This window comes from Porites lutea, chromosome 4 (genome assembly GCF_958299795.1).
Source record: "Porites lutea chromosome 4, jaPorLute2.1, whole genome shotgun sequence".
NCBI lineage: Eukaryota > Metazoa > Cnidaria > Anthozoa > Scleractinia > Poritidae > Porites > Porites lutea.
Window position 1 is genome coordinate 14,545,457 of NC_133204.1, and position 21,270 is coordinate 14,566,726.

The window sequence follows — 21,270 nt, forward strand, 5'->3', positions numbered from 1 at the left end:
ATGGGCAATAAATTCATGTAGAGGGGAATGCTTTAAATCACTGAGGAAAAACGAAAGGCCTCACAATGTTAACAGTTGTGATAAATGCCCTTGTACAGCATGAGGAAATGGTTACTGTAATCACATGTTTTTATGTGTTTGAATTGACTGAAATCCCAAGAACTGGAATGTGCACAACTCAAAACAGTAGCACAAACCAAGGGCCTAGGGTACGAACCCTAATTCATATAATGCACTGATATAAGCCATATAATGTCATCAATCCTTATTACAGGGAGAAATGCTCAGGAAGAAATGAGGGCTTTAAGGTGTCCCTTGTATTCGGCCAGGCAACATTCTGTCCAAAATAAAGAGAGGGCAAATTAGTTCTTTCATTCACTTAAGACAATTAACAGTCCTGCAATAGTTTCAACCAAATTAACTGGACACAAGGTTCCACGGGTAGTGAGTTAAACATGTCTCTCTAATAGAGGCAAACTTCAGTGTTATGACCACCATTCCAATTTGTCAAGACCTAGAGTTGTTGATGGCTCCTTTCCTGAATTCCCAATTGACACTGACACACCAGCTTGAGTGGGATTGCACAGGCCCCTTTTTTCAGGAGGACCAATTTATAAATTGTTTAAAGATTTCTAATCCTTCCTTAATTGAGAATCAAAGCTCAGAGAAAAAATGCGTTGTAGTTTCAAAGTAAAAGGTTAAAGTTAACTAGCTATAATTTGCACTTGTTTGCGAATGGAAACTCAACATCTCTCACTGCAAACAAGGTTTGTTCAAAATACTCTCATGTCACAGAATGATGTTTCTAATAATATGGAATGACAAATTGGTCTTGTCAGCAACTAAATATGCTGAGTACATGAAAAAATATTGATTTAGCATGTATATTTACATGTACATATACATTCATATTCAGGGCTTAGCGTGTGGTGTTGTCATATAAAGCACAATGTCATGGCTGGCTGCTTTACCAAACAGAAGGGTGATATCACTATGAAATTAAAACCCATGAAAATTCAGTGAAATTTTTCATGGTAATTGCACATGTTTTTCACAGGTTTTTCAGGAGATTTTGATGGGGAATTTTCATTGGTTTTTCATGGGGAACATGCCATGAAAATCTCATGAAAAAAGCATGAAAAAACCCCTTAAAATTCAACGCTTCATGGCCCATGAAAAAACTTTAACAAACAGAAATCCCATGAAAATGCCATGAAATAGAATGAAGCCCGCTTATTTTTTTTTCATGGCTTTTTAATGATAATGAAAAAGCCATGAATTAAAAAGCTCTTTTTTCATGGTGTCAGAATTTATGGGTTTTTCATGGGGTTGTTAAATTCATGCCCCATAAAAAAACCATGATTTTTCCGTGAACGGTCGAATATTAATGGGTCATGAAAAAATGAAATGGCTTTTGATGACATTTTCATTACCCATGAATTATGGCCCTCTCTTATTTTTCATGGGAAAGACAAAGACATGGCTAACATGAAAATTTAGTCTTAAACTACTCTCGACTGTTAAATCAAATACATCACTGAGGATTTGTTGGCTGGTTATTAAAATTGAAGCTATATACATGTAGCAACAACCCTAACCCTAAATAAAAGCTAACCGTTTTTCAAGTCAGTGCTTAACCCTAATTACTATTCTCAGGGCTTATTTTAAAAAAAATCTTCAGTCTGCACAGTCTGCAGTCTGCATTTTAACATGACTGCACTTTAGTATGGTGTACTACAGTGTAAATAAGGCCATTAATGACAAAAAAAGTGTCATTACAATAAAAAATTCATCTGGAATACATGTCCTGTATCTCCTCTCCAGGCTACAATCATGACGTACCAAATTTCACCATTGAAAATGAACAACAAATTTCACGGGTTCCATCCTATTTAGTTTGGACAAGTTTCAATGAAATAAAAAAAGCTCATTTTCAAGGCCAATACAGATGTTTATTTTAGCTAATAGCAAATGAACAGCTGTACAAGACAAATCATTTAAGTGAAAACTATTAAAGTTGTTGTGTTACAATAACAAAAAAATGTAAATCTTATCTTTGGTCACGGTTGTTGCCTCAGCCATCAGATCCATCCTGTAAGTACAGTGTACAATGAATATTGAAATGCAGCAACATCTAAACAAAATTAACAGCAGAATAATGTCAAGATTTCATGTAGGATATTTGATCCATCCTTAAATAATAAAACAATGGTTTTGATGATGCAAACCACACAAAAGGATATCATTATTTTTAAAATAATCGATTCATTTATGAAATATATGGATAAGCAGGCTTTGTTAATGGTCAAGCCGGCTTTTTTGCTCTACTGCATCTCTAAAATTCCCCTATGTCTTTGGTTTGGTTTGCAAATTCAGCTGGTGGTAAGCTCTTTTTTAGCTGGTTGAACTAGCTGGCAGCCAGCTCTTAACGACATCCCTGCTAGCCTGTGTACAGACCACCCCCTCCCCTTAGTAAAAATCAGTCGCTAATCGTGAATGGGAATAACTTTGCATAAATTAAAAAAAATGTTTCCGCTGACCAAAATTCCCATGGCTCATGTTTCATGTCATTCCAGTTCTCAAAATGTCGGTGCATGCGTGTTATTTCCATCGAGTAACTGAGAGAGTGAGACATTTTTAAAATAGGATTACTCTATACTGAGCAAGAAAAATGTTCTTACAAGCCCATATTGAAGGAAAAGATCCATGTTCTTATGCAAGCCTTCCCACTGGATACGGGAAGTCATTAGTTTGAAATAAAGTGTTAACAAGTCAGACATGACTCATGAGCTCATGATATTGTGAAACGTGACCTTAGCATTATTGTTTTGCTTGAGTTTTGATGACAGGCCCTAAAGCCAATCAAAATCCCTCAATTTCATGATGTACACACTGTAATGATCTACAAATAACAGCCAATCAAATCATTTTCCACATGTTCCAGGAAAAATCACGTGGCCTCCATACACGATTACCAATGGTGAATCACAGACGCCCCTTCTCTGATTCTTACTGAGGAGAGGGGGCGCTTGTACACAGGCTACATCCCTGCTTACCCTAGCATGATTGTAAACAATCTGCTTTAATACATACATGTAATTTACTGTTGTCAGGTTTGTTGGAATGAATTTTGAACAGTTCCATCAGCAGAGCCAACCATATATATAGCACACTGTAGTTCAACTTTTCTACCCTAGCTAAGCCAGCTACAGTAGTGTAGACAAAGATTGAAACTTCTTCCCCTATTAAAAAAAGAATCCCCTACTTTGAAGGAAAATAATATGCTCTAGTGCTTGATGATCAGAACAACGGAGTAATGGATCAGTCAATTCCAGCTTTGCCCAGCGCTCCCCCAGGCTACTGCAGGGCATTTGCCCGCCTTGTCAGTCCCGGGGCTGGGGCATTTGCAAATTTTGTGCTGGTTGGGGGCTGGGCATTTGCCAACCCCGTGGCCATTCCCGAGCCACACGTTGTTTCCTAACAGAATATAACTACACAAAGGATTTTACTGGGAAAGAAAACAGATTAGCTCAAAGGCCATTAAAGGCATGTTTTTGATTTTATGCATGCATTTCTTCATTGCTTATCAAGCCAGAATTACATAGCGAAATCTGGAGCTATCAAAGTGAATCAACGTTTTTGGTCATTGAATCAAATTTCTGTTGATATTATTTGAAAAGCATCCTTTCATATTTATAAAACTATTCATAACATAAATTATAACTCTGGGCGCAGCTGGAATTGACTCATGCATAACAATTTCAAGGTTAGAATAGTGAGACTTTTTGTGTCAAGCAAGACTTTCATTTTGGTCACATGCACATCCGGTGTCTAAACAATTTACTTCTTTCAATTTCTGTTCTGATCAAGGTCATGGCCTTTGTATGGCTTTCCCCGAGTGAATCCGTTCGTCGAAGAAACTGATTTGACTCTTGAAAAAAGGATCGTCATGCCCATCAAACATCATTTCGGTAAAAATAAACTTAACAAAGACCATGCACAGCCTCTGTCACATTCTGTTCCGCAAAGCTTAAATTTCTCACATCATGATCAACTTGAACTGTAATCGCGGCTCTGTCTGACTGTGCCCCAGCACACAACGACGAAACTATGATTATTTCGCTTTAGTAGCAAGTAATCTACAATAAACAAGCACTACTTAAGAATGATTAAAAAAAAAACTCACCTAAAATCGTTTACCGAATCCAGCCGATGATCTGATATCAGCGGTGCGAAGTTTACGCTACATGTTACACAAAAAAGCGATCGATTATGGTTCCTCACAGTCGCGCAACAAGTGACGTTTCTTAAACTTTTGCGCTAAAGGTTAAAAAATGTTTTGAATCCGAAGATTCTTCCTAAAATTACAATCAGAGCGAACAAAACCCAACACTAGGCCGTTTATAGTTTCAATTTGAACCGCCTTCAAACCGGTTTGCCTTGCGACCGCGCCTGTAATTCGAGCATCACTGCTGACCATTTTTACAGCGTGAGCGCTAAAAAACCAATCGAACTTTGATCGAGTAATCAACAGCCATCATTTTCAACTTCAAGGCGAGTTTTTGGGGAATTTACAGTGCTGTAATAGTTTTACAAGGAAAAAGATCGTCAGCTACATCAAAGCGGAAGATGGACCAGTCTTTACAGTGTACAGTGAGGTACGATATGTAGTGAAGCATTGTAACAGATCAAAGCTAACAAGATACTCATACACTGTACGTGTGATATTTCCGTACAGCAATATTCAGATCATATTTTACGCATTTAAGCTTACATATAAGCTTAAGTCTTACGTTTCGATTCCCTTCACATCAACTGTTTGTGTGAAATAGTATGAAAATGGCTCCTGCAAGCATAATGTATGAGTGGGGCCGTACTTATAATCTCTTATGCTTATGCGTGCATCGCAAAAACTGCAATACACACTGTATAATTCCTATGATTTAGTTCTGTTCCGGTTGATAAATATGCAGCCTCATTTGAGAGTGGCTTATAAAATGGTTTAGTTGCTAATTATGATATTAATCATTCTGTGACAGGTTCAGTTTTCAAACAGAAGGAAAATTTACTACCAAGGTTCAAGCAGTGCTATGGGAGGCAACAAATGCAGCTAAGAATTTACACATTTTAGCCTGTAAACTGGATTTACTTAAACCTTCAACACAGCATTGTATATATATATATACTTTTTTTTTCATAAATGTCTTGCTAGCCGCCTAAGTGTATGTTTACAACAAGTACATGACTGTATTTCTACATGTTAAAATGGATTGAAAATTCAGGGTACTACCATAAACTATTAATAATATTCAAAATGTACAATAGTCACTGTTGTTGCTAAATTTTGGTTACCTTTTTTCAATAAAATAGCATTGTTGGCCTTTGAAGATGCCTCTTCATTGAAACATTATTTGTAATTGTACTTCTGTACTTTAAAAATGTAGCATGCACTTTTCAACCCAGGCCAGCTCTTGCCTCTTGACTTGATAGCTTTAACATTATCATGAAAGCCAGGAAAAATCTTGTTTACATTTTGTGCTGTGTGTAATACATAAAACAGCCTGAACACTGTATTTTTAATCAAGTAAGTTACACTTAAATCATCCAAATCATTTTCAACAAGAATTGACTACGTTAGTTTTTATTTAGTTTTTATACTGGTGATTCAGTTTAACAAATAGAAAGTAGATGATCTGACCCCGTGATCGTATCTCGATTCAAGACTATTTTATGGGATATTCCTTTTTTGATACATGACCACACTCTGCCTCATTAAGGGTACTTCAGTAGAACATTTGAAAAAGCATTCTCCACAGGAAGTAAAGGTTGGTTCATTCCAAGTAGTAATATTTAACTCCTTTTTTTTCTCTTTAGCAGATGAAAACATTTTATAATCGAACCATGCAGTAGATAGTGTATACCTCTACATGAATGGATAGAATTTCGCTAGTATTTTTTTATATACAGTGTATTCAGATGTGTATATAATAAGTATACACATCTGAATGGTATTGCACATTGCATGTTTAATTCATGTTGAGTAGCACATACATGTACAGTACAGCCAACTTTCTTTTAACAGGTACTTGGAGCCTGTTCATACATGTGTCTGTCTCTTTCTCTAACTATGGATACAATAGACAAAAACTTAGATGTTGTGCTAGCTGGTCTCAGAGTGGATCTGTCTTGTTGAAAGTTGACTGTTAATAGTGCAGCCCAAAGTACTAGTTTCATTAAGGTATAGCTAATTCTAGTACAACCCAAAACGTACTATTTCATTTATTGAATACATGTACATTTTGTAAATATTATGGAATGCAGTGTTCTTGCTGCAAAGTTGTTAAATATTTATTCAAGGCATTAATTCACAGTGGCACTGCTTTCCTCATCAGCATTTTCATGGGAAATTAATGAGCCATGAAATCATTCATACATTTTTCATGACTCACAAATCAAATTCAGTATTTATTTCATGGCCCATTAAACGTTTTTCATGGCTCCATCATTGAACTTTCTTGGTATGTTTCCATAATGTGGTGTTTCATTGGAAATTCATGACCCATGAAAGTAGTCCAGTTTAATTCATGGGCCATGAAACACCTTTAACTTTTTTTCCACGAAAATTTCATGGCCACAGATGAGGTCATGAAAAATTATTTTGCAAGATTCATTGGCCATGAAATGATGTTCATGGTATTTTCAAGTGATTTTCATGGGATTTTCACAAATCTCAGTTTCATAGTGATATAGGTAATAAATATTAAGTATGGTTTATTAGAAATCAAATGCCCTTTTGCATTATGAAACTTGACACCTGACAAGGCATGTTCTGATCCAAGGTTTTATTGTCACATAGTTAATGGTAGGCCTGAGCTCATCAAAAGGGTCCACCTTTTTCAGGGTCAGTTGGGTTGGGCAGGATTAAAGTGGTGCTGTCTTCAATATTCTTGAAAAAAAGACTGGTTAAATTTCACTCGATATTTAGCAGTTTTTTTCCTTCTACCTTTAGTGCTAAAATTTCAGATTCTAGTTGAGAAATTTCAGCGTCGGATTCGTGTAAGCTGTGTCGCTCAGCATCATTTGGCTCAACACCTGCACACCTCACTCCTGTGGTGTTTACAATAGTTGGTTTCCCTCGAATCAAATTGCTATTCAACTTCGTCTTATTTTGGATCTTAGGGATAAGGTATGGCTTGTGTAGAGCGCATTTAAACACCGATCGAGGGGAGACTGCACGTTTTCAAAAGCTACCGACCACTATTAAATCCCTAAAATGAAAAGAACAGACGATTGTATGTTTCTGCTCCTGGCAAAAAAGCAATATATAATGGTACGAATTAGAATCCACACACAAAAAGACTAAGTTACGCACCTTTACGGTCCAGTACTCCTTTTAATTCGCTGCAGCCGTGCTAGCTTTTAATACATGCTGATCGCTTGGAATCTTATGTCACATTTCTTAGTGCTGCGTTTGTTATCGAATATATCCCCGTATGACTGGCAAAGACGAACCGCACAACTGCGATTACTTTAGCCTGGGAAAAGGATTCGCTGGTATTTGTTAATGTTTATACAGGAAAAGAATGGAATAAAGCGATTCATAATGGCCTGACTTTGCCTCTCGTCCTGACATGGTACTGTCACGCGAGTCAAAACTCAAAGATAGCGGCTGAAGTCTTTCCGCGAATGACGTCATAAATTAAAAATTCAAGATGGCGCCCAGACTCATTAAAAGCGTGTATAGTCTTACTTGACTTCTCCAGCAGGGTGTGGTCTGGATGCTGCCATAAGCGCTAATGCGATTGTAACAATACCAAGAAATGGATGCGGCCCTGCAATCTGTCACAAAAGGGAGGAAATAATGGCATGAAAAAAATTTTTATGAACATCAAGAAATATCGAAACAGAGACGAGGTATTTTACCCGCTAGTGAACATCTTTATGTGGGTCCAAAAGAATACAAAAAAATACATGCATTAAAAAAGGTGTAACAGTTAAACAGTGCACCCAAAGCTTTCGTAATGTCTGGATATCAGATTAAACAATTCCATCGTTTGATACAATGTGCGATATTCTTAAAGAAATTTCAAGCTCAGATCGGATTTTCAAACCTCATTTGCGAAAATGACTTCCCTAGTAGGTTCTTCATCAGTATATAACCAAACAAGGTGCGAATTGAAGGCACTGTAAAATTTTAGCCCGAAGAAACAGCCGACACTGTTCGACGCCACCATGCAGTGGTTTCATTTTGCGGGAAAATCGCCGGTGGCGTCGCCGAAATGTCGGACGCATTCTCGAGCAGGCTACGCTAGCACAAACATTCTCTGTAACTTAAAGCATATTCCTGTGTGATTCTTTTTAATTGATGACCCCTATGAAGCCAAGTGATGCTTGTTAAACCCATGGTCACTGGTAAACATCACACGTTTTACTTGTAAATTTTAATTGCGAAGATAAGTTATTGTAGTAGGCAATCCTTTTATCCTAAGAGAGCATTCGAAATCGATCTCATTGTCAGTGAACAGGAGTAGAAAACCTGCTTCCCATTTATTTTAGATAACATTTATTTGGCATCTATTCTAGTCTAGAAAGCCCCGAAGCTGTTAATAAACCAGGAAATGATTTAAAACACGAGGAGAATGAAACCGATTAATTATATTTTTAATTACATTTTTTCTTCCAAAATAATAATTCGGCCTTTTAATGAAATTTTTTTTACTTAGATTTTATTCCCTTCTATATTTTACTAACGAATTATTAATTTAAATTTAGCACTTGTATGTCTCAAAACTAAGGTCAGCATTCATTTTTATTACTAAAATTCTGTATTGATATAGCAATTATGTTCTTTTAAGAAAACTGTCCCGTCATGGCGTATTATAAAACTACAATGAATTATTGATTATTTATTCCTTCGCTAGTAGATAGTTCAATTTAATGGTGTCCTTCCTGAACCAAATCTAGTTTAAAACGGAGTTCCGCAAGGAACAACTCTGGGGCCTCTCCTTTTTCTTATCTTCTTTAATGATGTGCATAGTCCTCTTCGTCGTTGTAAGATTATCAACTAGGCGGATGACACAGTGATCTTTTCATCCCCAAGTCGGGGTGATATCGATGCGATATAAGGCAACCTTTCCTAGGACTTGGATAATCTATCTAATTGGTTTCGTGATAATGAACTCATCTTTAATCTGAAGAAGGAAAAATCTGAGGTGATGCTGGTTGGTACCGGTAAGCCAAGCTCTCGGTCAATGGGTCTCGTATCAACACCGCTGCATGTTATAATAGACCTCTTTGGCTTCTATGTTTTTTTTTTCTCAATACAGGTCATGTGATAATACCCTAGAGAACTGTTTCCTTCAAATTTCGTCTTATACACGTGCATATCTACGTATAAATTATGAAAAGACAAAGGGTTAAGTTCCTCTGGGACCTCTATTGGGAAAACAAAACATGCAAGCCAAAAAGGTCTATTGCAAGTACCTCGGCGTGCATCTGGATCCGACACTTAATTTCAAAATGCAATTTAACAAACTTTTACAATAAGGCAGCTGAAAGAGTGAACCTCTTACGTCATCCGTTCAGCATTGTTACTTTTAGGCCCCAAAGAATTTACCAATTGATGATTAGGCCTCAGCCGGTAGGTACCTTACCCGGTACCAACCAACCTCTCAGTTATCGCCAAAGTCTTTGAAAGAATCGTATATGATCAATTAAATGCCTACCTAGAAGAGTACAATATAATCTGTAAATATCAATCAGGCTTTCGTGCTATTCACTCAACTGTCACGGCTCTCCTTGAGGCCACGGACACTTGGGCGTACAATATTGACCGTGGTAAAATCAACGCCGTTGTTTTCTTAGATCTCAAAAAGGCCTTCGACACAGTTGACCATGAGATCCTTTTATCACAATTAAGCAATTACGGCATATATGGTAACGCGCACCAATAGTTTAAGTCATAATTAGAGAGTCGTACTCCATCAACGGATCGCTGTCTCAAAGCTGTTTATTAAGTTGTGGTGTTCCCCAGGGGACGATTCTAGGTCCACTATTTCTGTTATACATCAACGATCTTCCAAACTGTCTTTCAAATTGTGAGCCGAGGATGTACGCCGATGACACCCACCTTACATACGCAAGTGATAATGCAGACAATATTCAGTTGCATCTAAATCAAGATTTAGAAAATGTTCACAATTGGCTGAGAGCAAACAAACTTACTCTAAATATGACTAAAACCGAATTTATGCTTATCGGATCTAGGCAGAGGCTAAGTACTCTCACAGAGTCCCCGAGGTCACTACTGCAAAATCACTTGGAGGGACCATCGATGACAGACTTGATTGGAGTGGCCATATCGAGAAAGTAACAAAGAAAGTTGCTTCTGGTATTGGGGCCATAAAACGAATAAGGCACCTTGTCCCTCAGGCGACCTTACAACTAATATATCAAGCTTTAATACAGCCACACTTTGATTATTGCAACATTGTTTGGGGAAACTGTGGGATAACCTTACGGAATAAGGCTCAAAAGCTACAAAACAGAGCAGCCCGTGTTTTGACCTACTCAAGCTATGACGTAGATGCTGGTCACCTTTTCAAACTTCTAGGGTGGAAAAATCTAGCTTGCCAGCAACAAATTCAAAGAGCTACGATGGTTTACAGGTCTCTGCACGGGTTGGCTCCAAACTATCTTAGTTCTAAATTTGAAAGGCGAGAAGTCGCATATAACCTAAGGGACTCTGAAAATAAACTCAATGTTCCATTACCGAGCACAAACTATTACAAAAACAGCTTCAGCTATAGTGGCGCCATTCTCTGGAACAGTCTTCCTTGTAACTTAAGGGAAGCAGAGTCCCTTGGGCAATTTAAACGATTACTCAAAGAACTGTAAGGCACGGCATTCGTGGAAAGCAGCTTTTTTATTCAAATATTTTTTATTATATTAGTATTAGGCATTTTTAAAGCTGACGAATTTTGTACCCTGGATAAATAAAGATTATCTATCTATCTATCTATCTATCTATCTATCTATCTATCTATCTATCTATCTATCTATCTATCTATCTATCTATCTATCTATCTATCCATCTATCTATCTATCTATCTATCTAGGCCAATATTTACGTACTGCGGCTATAATAGATCAGAGTCCCGAAAACGCATGATCCACGCCATTGAGAAACGAAGCCTCGAAATCATTTCCGCGAAATTCAGTCCGCAGAACTGTGATCTTCGATTTTTAATAATTGACAACTTTTTACAAAAGAGAGCATACTGTTTTGTATTTGACTGCCTTAATGGAACTGCATTTTTTACATTAAGATGAATTATTTTCAACGATCACGTCATATGGCTTTAAAAACTTTAAAAACAATGGTAAAATAGCAAAACTGCTAAAGGTCAAACAGGATTTTACAGGCCGTAGTTTTTATATTTTCCGTATTTTCATTGCCTTTAAGTTAAAGACTCATCGTAATTAATCATTCGAAATATTTCCCCGGTTCTGATTGGCTAAAAGCACACGCATAATTCACCACAACCAGCTACTGATGACCCAGTTTGGAAGAATTTTGTGTTTAGTGAGCCGATGACGTCAAAAGTGCAGTCTTCTTGCAGGTTAATGCAACGTTAACCGAGAAGACCTGGGCAGGAGGTTGAGTTGTTTTGGTTGTGAAGACAAAAATGACGGACATTTCACTCGTTTCAAGAGTAAGAACTAGGCCAAATATTAACTAAAAACATGGCAAGAACAGCAAGAAGAGAACTCGAAGGGCGACAGCTGCTATTTGGGGAATATTTGGGGAGCTGAACAACCCTAAACGTGCGCTGTCGAAGGTGATCTTAACATCGATGGAGGCAAGCATGTTTTAGCTATGTTTTTAAACTAGGAACTATTTTGAATGAATAATAAAACAATTATAGTAGTAGTGATAGTAGTAGTGGTAGTGGTAGTGGTAGTGGTAGTGGTAGTGGTAGTGGTAGTGGTAGTGGTAGTGGTAGTGGTAGTGGTAGTGGTAGTGGTAGTGGTAGTGGTAGGGGTAGTGGTAGTGGTAGTGGCAGTGGTAGTAGTAGTAGTAGTAGTTGTTGTTGTTGTTGTTGTTGTTGTTGTTGTTGTTGTTGTTGTTGTAGTTGTAGATATGAAGGCTTCATGAATCTCTTTGTGCCCAGAGCGATAACGAAAAAAACTTACCGATGACCAGCCTTTTACATGGACAAAAATCAAAATTGTTGCAGTGATCGTCAGTAGCAAGGTTATAGTCATCAGAGTTCGATGAACCTGTCGAATAAAACCAACCAAACAATGACAGCCGCTGCATGTCATTGTTATGGAACTAGGACCAAATAGAGCGGAGAAGTGTGACGTCACGTCACAATGGTAGCACTATTTTTGGATGACAACAAAACTAACGATAACGGCGACGGAAGGAGAACGGCAAAAAAGTAATAGGTTTTTATTGACAAAATAACAAATTTGCACGTGCATCATGCTATTTTTTTCATTTCTCTGCCGTGGTTGCACGACTGCGACATGAACCTTTCTAATTTCAAGCGCCCGCTTCAGGGAGTCGGTGAACCAACTCAAAAATTTTCGTTTTCCTTTTTCTAAACTTAGATGCGGTCCTTTCGGATTCAATCAAGAAAATTTCGCCAACTTTTGACAAATTAAATGAAATTAAATAAGATCGATGGAGTTTGAAGCGGCGTAAAAATTCTCTTTTTGGTGAATTTTCGGTTTGTTGTCATCCAAAAATTTTGCTACAAAGACAACGTGACGTAACGACTTCTCCTCTCTAGTAAGGCCCCGTCTACGCGAAACCGCAACTGTGGCTTTGATTTTTATTTCGATGGTCTGACAGTGAAAGCTAACCATACATTTTTTTCTTGTTTTCGATAGCGAGGCAATTTATTTGCTTAACTATATCTCACCAGCCTTGGTTATTCTGACTACTTTTGTTCCACATTTTTCAATCAACGCGTTTTGAAAACTGCATTTTTTTAGCATTCCTGTGGAATACTCAGGGGAAGTTTGTAATTAAGCTGCCGAAACACTCACACAGGACATGCTAACGTTTTACCAATAAAAGGTAAACAGTGTTGTTTGTGTGGAGTGTTAAACGTAGCTTAAAAATTCGACTAAAATAGAACTTTCCCTTCTGACCAGAATAAAAACAAGAAGAAGAAGAAAAATATAATTCATTTGCTAATTTCTTACTTTAAATTTCTCAAGCGTTGCTGCTGTGCCACGGTGAAAGCAGATTTTAATGTAAAGTGCATATTATGTAAAATCGTATCATTATAATCAGGAGTCCAGATCATATGTTAAAGTCAGAGTTGACTCTGAGTGTTACTATCTTTTGTAATTACTAACCGTAAACCAAGCTTTTTCTCCTAGCAGTTTTCTTGGTTCCCAAACTTGACGCATGTATCTCGCCGTAAATAAACCAACAAAAGCAAAGAGAGGCCAAGCAAGGGTCATCAGAATACCTAATTGAGTTGTATGAACACAAATGAAAAAAAAAAATATTTTAGCAATACTTTGAAATCTGGCTGAACTCTTTAAGTCGATTTATAAGTCATGCTATTTTGGTTCTCAATTAAGCCGTTATTTTAATGCGCGGACTGCGAATCTCCGTTTCTGATAATTGATCTTAATTACCCGGCAAATTCCTCATAGCCAGCCTGCGTTAATCAAATTTAGAATAACTTTGCTATCGTTCTACTAATGACGTCACATGCTGACGTTAATTGTGAAATAATAACAGAATTATCTTATCCGGCCTCAAGTAAGACAGCGGCGCGATAGCTGTTTTGGCAGTGCAGAGCTCAAAAGGATGGCAAGCTGGATTTCACAGCTTTATAATATGCGACAAAATAACCAATATAATAATATAATAGCAAATAACCGAATTTTTAACACCACTTAATGTCTCGGTGTCTCGGAGGCTGTTATCCACCACGGCCTTCATGATACACAGCTCGTCACCATGATTAAAAAAAGCCACGGTGACGGGTGTATAGTGTAGTATATCACATTAATCCGTTCCTTTTTCCGTGACCATATACTTTATAGTTTATGTCAAAATAAATGGAATTCGTTAGCACAGATTTAACTTTGATCTGGTATAACAGCGGAATCTCCACTCAATGCTAGATATTTTGGACTTCAAGCAAATCTCTGCGGCGACTCCTGCTCTACTACGGCGGTCGAGCATGGGGAGTCCTGGGGAGAGTACGTCACTGTGGCGCGGCGGCCAAACAGTGCCTACGGGGTTTTCTCGCTTATTTGTTGTCGCTGTTAAAACGCAGGGAAGACGTAATTACTGGAAAATCAGAAGCGTCAAAACTTTCTTGATAAAGTGAAAAACAATCTTTGACAGGTTTTAAAACCAGTGATCTAAATGCTAGGGGAAAGTCGAATTTTATACTCATGTAGTAGCGATTACGCCACGGACCGATTTACTTAAAATCCCTATTAGCCCTGTGGCTCGTAGTTAATATTTAAAACCACATGATTGGCTTTTCAGTTTTTGTAAAGACAACCATGATATTTAGCATACCGTGAGCAAGGACCATTGCCTCTATAGCGCTATTTCCAGCAGCATCTCCACCTGACCTTACATCTATTGCAGAAGCCCACGCACGTCTCTCGCTATGAATTCCGATTGTGGCACCTGTTGTTAAATCCAACAGAAGCTCTTGTAAATCTGAAGTACCACTGTAAACTATGTCTTAGACAGTCACCAATGGGTTTAGCACGGCTGAAAGTCCTCAACAGCGAGATGTCCGTGTGCCCAATAATTAGTTACATTGACCAAGACAAATAGCTTGAAACTTGCCTTAAAAGAGTTGCTAAATAGGCGAAACCACCAGTGGCCCAAGCTCACAAGATATGAGAGCCCTGAACAACAATATATCCTACTAGTTCTTATCGATACGGCAACAATTATAATTTATAAGTCGTTGTACGAGAATTATGCCCTTTTCCTATGAGTGATCAATTTTTTTTTGGCGACATGTGAGGCAAGTTCTAAGAGAAGTTACTCAGTGAATCAAGCAAGCCAAAAGTGAAATTTCTCCCTTCATAAAAATTCTGCAAATTAATGCTGTTACAACCGGGACATTTGGTGTCTTTTGGGCAACAGAAAATTGTAAGACAAGATAAAATGTATTCCATTGTTAAACCTCGTAATTTGGAAATCTAAATTTGCTAATTAACGTATCAGATATGTGCTTACCGCTTAAACCACCGATTGCTCCCAAAAGAAACTGCTGCTCTTCTAGATTTCTAAAATTCTCTAATCCCGCGGGGTTTACTTCCCTTGTAATTCTATAAAACAGTAACACAACTGCGACATCACGAGGCTACGTTTTGGGGAATGGTTGTAGGTTGAACTTACGTATCTATGCGCGTAAAATTTAAAATAGTATGATTAGATGAGTAGATAGTCAAAGATTTCCCTCTTGGATGACCTCGTAACCCACCATTGGCTTCAGCAAGCTTAAGCAAGACAGTTTAAGAGGCGTTTGTCTTTCTGTTACGGTTTGATATGTCGTAAATCAGTGGTAGTATACTAGTAATATCTTAAATCCATCGCCCATAAAAAATCACCACTGATCTAGTTGTCACGGATAATCCCCTGTTATCCTAACAAAAACTTAATATCTAAACCTAACTGCAAAGCAGGGGTGAAATGTAAGATTTTATGTACGTACGCGGAGAAAGGTAGAGAGTCGACGGCGCTTTAAGCTAGGGGGCCTGGGGGCAATCAAAAATTCTTTTTTTACTTTTTGCAGGACGTTTACAGTAATTGAATATAAAGGAAAATGGTAAGACTGACACCGTGAGGGGGAGGGGAAGTTTAACATTTTTCTACCCCACTGTTAGGTCTAGAGACAAATCAAACTTACTGAGTTAAGTTCATGAAAAGTTCGACGTATGGCTCAGTAAGCTCGTCCCTAAATGAGTTTTGATCGTCCAACACATTCTATCCGTCTGAACTTCTAAAGATCGTCTCCGGCACCAAAGAAAAATGACTTAGATTGCTTTTTGGTCTGATTCAGTTGATTGGTTCGATGCGTCCAATTAAGTGCGACGTCTGACCCAACAGACGATCTTAACTTAACTTGGTTGGTCTCATCAAAAGTTCGACGTTTGGCCTAGGGCCGGTTTACGTTTCTTGCTGTCCGTTTATGGAATAGTAAAAGAATAAGGATACGTGCGCAAAGACACCAATAAAATGCGAAAAACTTAGTAATCTCGATTTAATGATCATCTAAATACTTTCAAGAATTATATAATTTTTTTTCGGATTTCAGCTACAGACGATGTTAACTTCATTTAAGGTGGCTCCCTAGAGTATTTACTAATAACCCTAGCTATCTAGCATACGATACAGAAGGAAATCTAGTTAATTTGTCTTTGCGATTTGGTTCACGAAATTCACCGCTAAGTTTACCCGTGTAAGAAGGCTCCTTTATCAAGTTTCATTTTCTGGATTAACGCCGTTGCCATGGCAACATCGAATCCTTAAACAGGCAGCAATTTTGTCATTTTTGATCCTTTTTTCTTAGTATTTCTTATTTCCCTTGGTGAAATGTCTTTAAACTTTGCCACTTTATGTTAACGATATTGCTTAACATTTTAAAGTGGAAAAAACATAGGATCGTTAAGACGGTTTCGCCAATATTTTGAAATTTGTAACTTTTCTTAATAGAGGAGTTTAGCACAGATTTTAACAAGAAAAGGAAAGTACAAAGGTAATGCAACTGTTAAGAAATGAGGTGATTTTTAAAAAAATTTACCGAAGGAAACGCAAGAAATTCACGGTTAATTAACTGCGCTGACGTCACAAAAATCCGAAAAAACACGCGTGGTTCAGGGTCGTATGTTCAAGGTACGCGCGCGAGCCATCACGCTGGCATGCGCATAACGCACAGCTGAAAACATGTGATTTCTTCGAAAAGTACGAAAGCCATTGTTAAAGCTGTTTATTAGTATCATTACGGTGATATCTCAGCTGTTGAAAAAGGAGAGATAGCGGATTCAATTTTATACCAACACTGGATGTTTTCTTCGAAATACTTAACCATTGTAGCCAAAATTCGAGCCGTGGTGGTCACTACTCGTGCAGATGGCGATCATTGGAGATGAAGACGGTGGTTTTGCAAGGATCGCGATAAGCCCTTCATTTCCTAATCTGCTGTACTGACTGTTTGCAGATCTTCAAATGCCAGCCCACTTCCGGATACTTTTTCAACCTTGTTCCTCTTTAGGGATAATTTCGATGGCGAAGTTTTTCTTTAAAAGCCTGCTGTAAAAGATGGCGCCGATCTAAAAAAAAATACATCACGTCCTCAGCTGCACGTACAAGACCGTAGTTCTCGATGGATAACCTACTACTGCTTTTGTAAAGGGTCAATCAGTGACTCAAAAATTATTTTTCGTTGTGCAACAACATTTTCTAGTGCACCTTGTGCGTTAAAGAACTTTTGAAAAGGAAAAAGTACAAGGATGTTGGCTCGTCGATGGAAAGGTTCCTTCGATGAGGATGCAAGTTAAGTAGGAAACCTTTCTTCTGACAAGTTTTTTAAATAAGGTGATAGAGACATTAAAGCAAAAAAAAATTACACTTGCTGTAATCTTGCCTTAAAGCCACTTCTAGAATTTCTTAATCAAATCAAATGTAAGAGAAATGAAGTGACCGAGGATCGCCGCCGGTGAAGACATTCTTCAGTGGTTTTTCGGGACTTGGCTTGATCTTTCAGATCTTTCCACTGACCGTGAACCAAAGGCCAGAAACGGTAACATTGCTTCCCTTAGGGTTAGTGTACTTATTTCTTTGTTTTCTTTGTAAAGTTTCCATTCACCATTTACTTCGACTATTTTACGTTTGTCTACTTTTGAAGAGAAAGAATTGATCTCTTTGGAAAATTGCTGCTTCGTTTTTACATACAATTTACTCTTATGGAGATCAATAGTGACTTGTAACCGGTATAACTTTGTCTCCTCTCATAAATGTTTGACCTACACTAATCAAACGTTTTGCACAATGAGCTTCAACAGAAAGTTAATAAAGTCTTTTGTGGGGGAATATTTTGAAACTGAGAGGCCAAGTTTGTTTTAATTTTTGCGTGGACGTCGCGCGGAGTTTAAAGCTCGCGCCATACTAGTGTTCAGGCTGCACACGGCCAATTTACTCTAGGGAGCCACCTTAAGTCGACCCAAAAAAGAGTTTGGTTCGTCTCATGAAAAGTTCACCTAGGGCTCCTAATATCTGTTAACGTTTCTTGCCGTCCGTTTATGGAATAGTGAAAGAAATACGTGCGCAAAGACACCAATATAATGCGAAAAGCTTATTAGTCATCCCGATTTAATGATCATAAAAATGCTTTCAGGAATTACGTTCCTGTAAAAAAGACATAAAGACCAAACAAGATTTGCATTCTTCAGACATGAATTTTAAAAACAAGTACTAGATAAATTACGTGACTGTTCAAATTGTTTTAAACTGTGAGGTGAATTTTGCGTATAATTAAAAATCCCTTAATCTAACAGTCCTCTATATCCTTCACTGATTTGCATAATTGCATCATTTGATAATCATGACAACAATTTATAGTGATGATTTCATTGATAATGAGGTCTATGATAATGATGACGATGGTAATGATAAGTTACCTGCAAGACACCACGCCACCATTAAATGATTGTTCAGCGATTTCTACAGCGAGTGGAGTCTATAATAAATTTAAAAAAAAAAATAAACAGTTTTGGCAAGTGTGAGTTGATCTGATGATTCAACGCGGTACCTCGTTAATTTATTGCTTGACTGGCTTTATTTTCTCCTTTATATCATGTTTCTCAGTCACCTTTTTCTCTAAATTTTAAAACAAACCGTTTTGTTAAACGTCCGTGAGCGTCCTCAAGACATTAATTGCTTTATTTTACTTACGTGCTAAAACTGTATAAAAGTATGCAGTTGTGACTACTGTGTGCTTTAAAATATCTAAAACATGAAAATGAAAATTTCGCACGTGCTTATAGTTGGAGAAAAACGATAATGGTGATGAGCTTTGTAATCAAAGAGAAGCATTGAAGGCGGCCGCACTACCTTGGGATAACCACATGCTAAATAAATATGATGAAAACTAATTAAAGGCAAGGGATGATGTTTAGCAGCGTTTAGAAGGCCATATCGCCAATGAAAAACAACAAGTAACTCACCGGATCTGTCCTAGTTGGTGTTGTTCTACCGGATGCGTAATAATGGCCACTTAGAGAGGTTTCACTGGCGCAAATAAGTATGTCTGTATCAGGCTGTAGAAAAACGAGATAAAATTAAAGTCAGGCAAGAGTTAGAAAGGGCCCCAACTGGGCTGAAATTATTAGTAGTTGTGCGTAAAAAAAGAAAAATGTTAACTGTTAGTGGTTAAGAAAAAGTTTACTGTTAAACCTTTTCTAACGGTAACGTGCCATTCAGAAAGAGTCGATTGTGTGCTCGCAGGCTGTATGTAATTCGTCCCCGTTTGGCTGTGTAGCCTGCTTCAGCCTTTTTTATCCGGAAAAGATCCTAAGAGAACTACATATTTAAAAGTGAATTTTTGGGACCATTAAATTAACATTTTTTAACTTTTGGAACAACTGATTTTTGTCAGGTTAGTTTCTGTTAACTTCAGTAGAGAAAAAAGTAATTTTTAGCATTAGCAACTAAGACAAATTATTAACCGCTACGGGGAGTGCCTCCAAACCATTGGAACACTCTTAGAAAACAACCTCTGTTTTTTTGAATTTATGGATGCGAGAAATTTGCTCATGACACAACCGTCTTTCATTTCTTCCTTATGCCTGCCTCTACAAATAAGTTAATCCCCAAGATTAAGGTTGCTTACCATTTGGTTATCACCACTGAATCCCACTCCTGCCCAGTTTCCTCTGCCTCTTAGTTCAAAAACTACACTGTTATCACCAGAGGCTTGGTATGTCACAAGAAAATCACAATCGGCATCCGGGCAATTATCTGGAAACCTAAAGCTCCCCTGTCGCATAATGCTGGCCGGCTGAAAAGGGAAAGATCAGAAGTAATATAATGTTTTTTAAATATGATTATGTTATTACGAGGGAGCCGTTTGAAATGTACTGTAGTGGTAGGTAGAACGTACGCTGGTTAAAGGAGTTTTAGGGAAGAATCACCCGCCAGTATAATCCTACGAAATTCATTTAACTCTCCTAATGCATCAGGAAATACTTACAAGTTCATCAGTTTCTTTGCTACAACAAGTAGGATCGAAATAATTTAAGTGATCCTGTGACTGTATCTGAATCATATGATGGCTTTAAAAGAGTCGTGAGTAATTTAGTTATCTCATGCATATTTGTTACAACAAGGATAAAAAATATAAAACTGTTCTAAAGAGGCCTTAAACTGCTGTTAAAATAAGTAAAATCCAAGCTTTCGCCGATCAACGGCATCAAATTTTCCGCGCGCGGTATATAAATGAGGAAAAGGTGTAGGATGAAATTTGTAAAAGATGTGACGTATGTATGGAAGCTATAGAAATAAACTGTGAATGGAATACAAAGCTCTAATGATGGAACGTCTCTAGACATAGGACCTCTAAGGGCCTGTTTACAAGGAGTGGGGGACCCCGGTCTGGTGGGGTGGGTTTCTTTTGTTTTCACGCTCTGGGGGACACAAAACAAAAGAAACCTACCCCACCAGACCGGGGTCCCCCACTCCTTGTAAACAGGGTCTAAAAGCGCTTAAGGATGGCCTCTAAGGGCCTGTTTACATGGAGGTGGGGGACCCCAGGTCAGGTGAGGTAACCCGCTTGGGTGGGGTAACCCGTTTGTCCATATAATCTCTCATTTTAATTTGATCACGTTCAGATGATAGGTGGGGTGACCCGCCATATTTTACCTCACCTACCTGGGGTCCCCCACTTCCATATAAACAGGCCCTTAAATACTAAAATAGAAGGTCTGCAAATTCACTAGTTGAGTACACTCCTCCCGGGAATTGAGTGTAGGCTTAAACCTTCTAATTAAAAATGCTTCATAAAGGCGTACATTAGCGGGGTCGGTTCGCCCATAATGATCTTTCACAGAGGAGTTTTCATTATTCAGATGTTCGTTTACGTGGTCGTGGACGAAGCGTGTCGTGTTACCAATGTGTTGCTGATCCCAGCTATTACACATGAGTTGGTACACTGCATTTCGTCGTAAACACAACCCGGTGTTAGAGATAGGGTATTTGTCTCTAGTGCA

The 21,270-nt window shown here is 38.0% G+C and overlaps 1 protein-coding gene across 1 annotated transcript; it reads right to left on the reverse strand.

Moving 5' to 3' along the window:
• Nucleotides 1-6,075: 6,075 nt before the first annotated feature.
• Nucleotides 6,076-21,218, reverse strand: LOC140934258 (ferric-chelate reductase 1-like). Its single transcript, XM_073383917.1, has 9 exons — nucleotides 21,171-21,218; nucleotides 19,896-20,063; nucleotides 19,231-19,323; nucleotides 18,685-18,743; nucleotides 15,242-15,333; nucleotides 14,564-14,677; nucleotides 13,375-13,490; nucleotides 12,192-12,282; nucleotides 6,076-6,125 (listed from the first exon to the last, which is right to left on the reverse strand). Exons 1-9 carry the CDS (start codon nucleotides 21,216-21,218, stop codon nucleotides 6,076-6,078), a joined length of 831 nt encoding a protein of 276 aa, XP_073240018.1.
• Nucleotides 21,219-21,270: the final 52 nt, after the last annotated feature.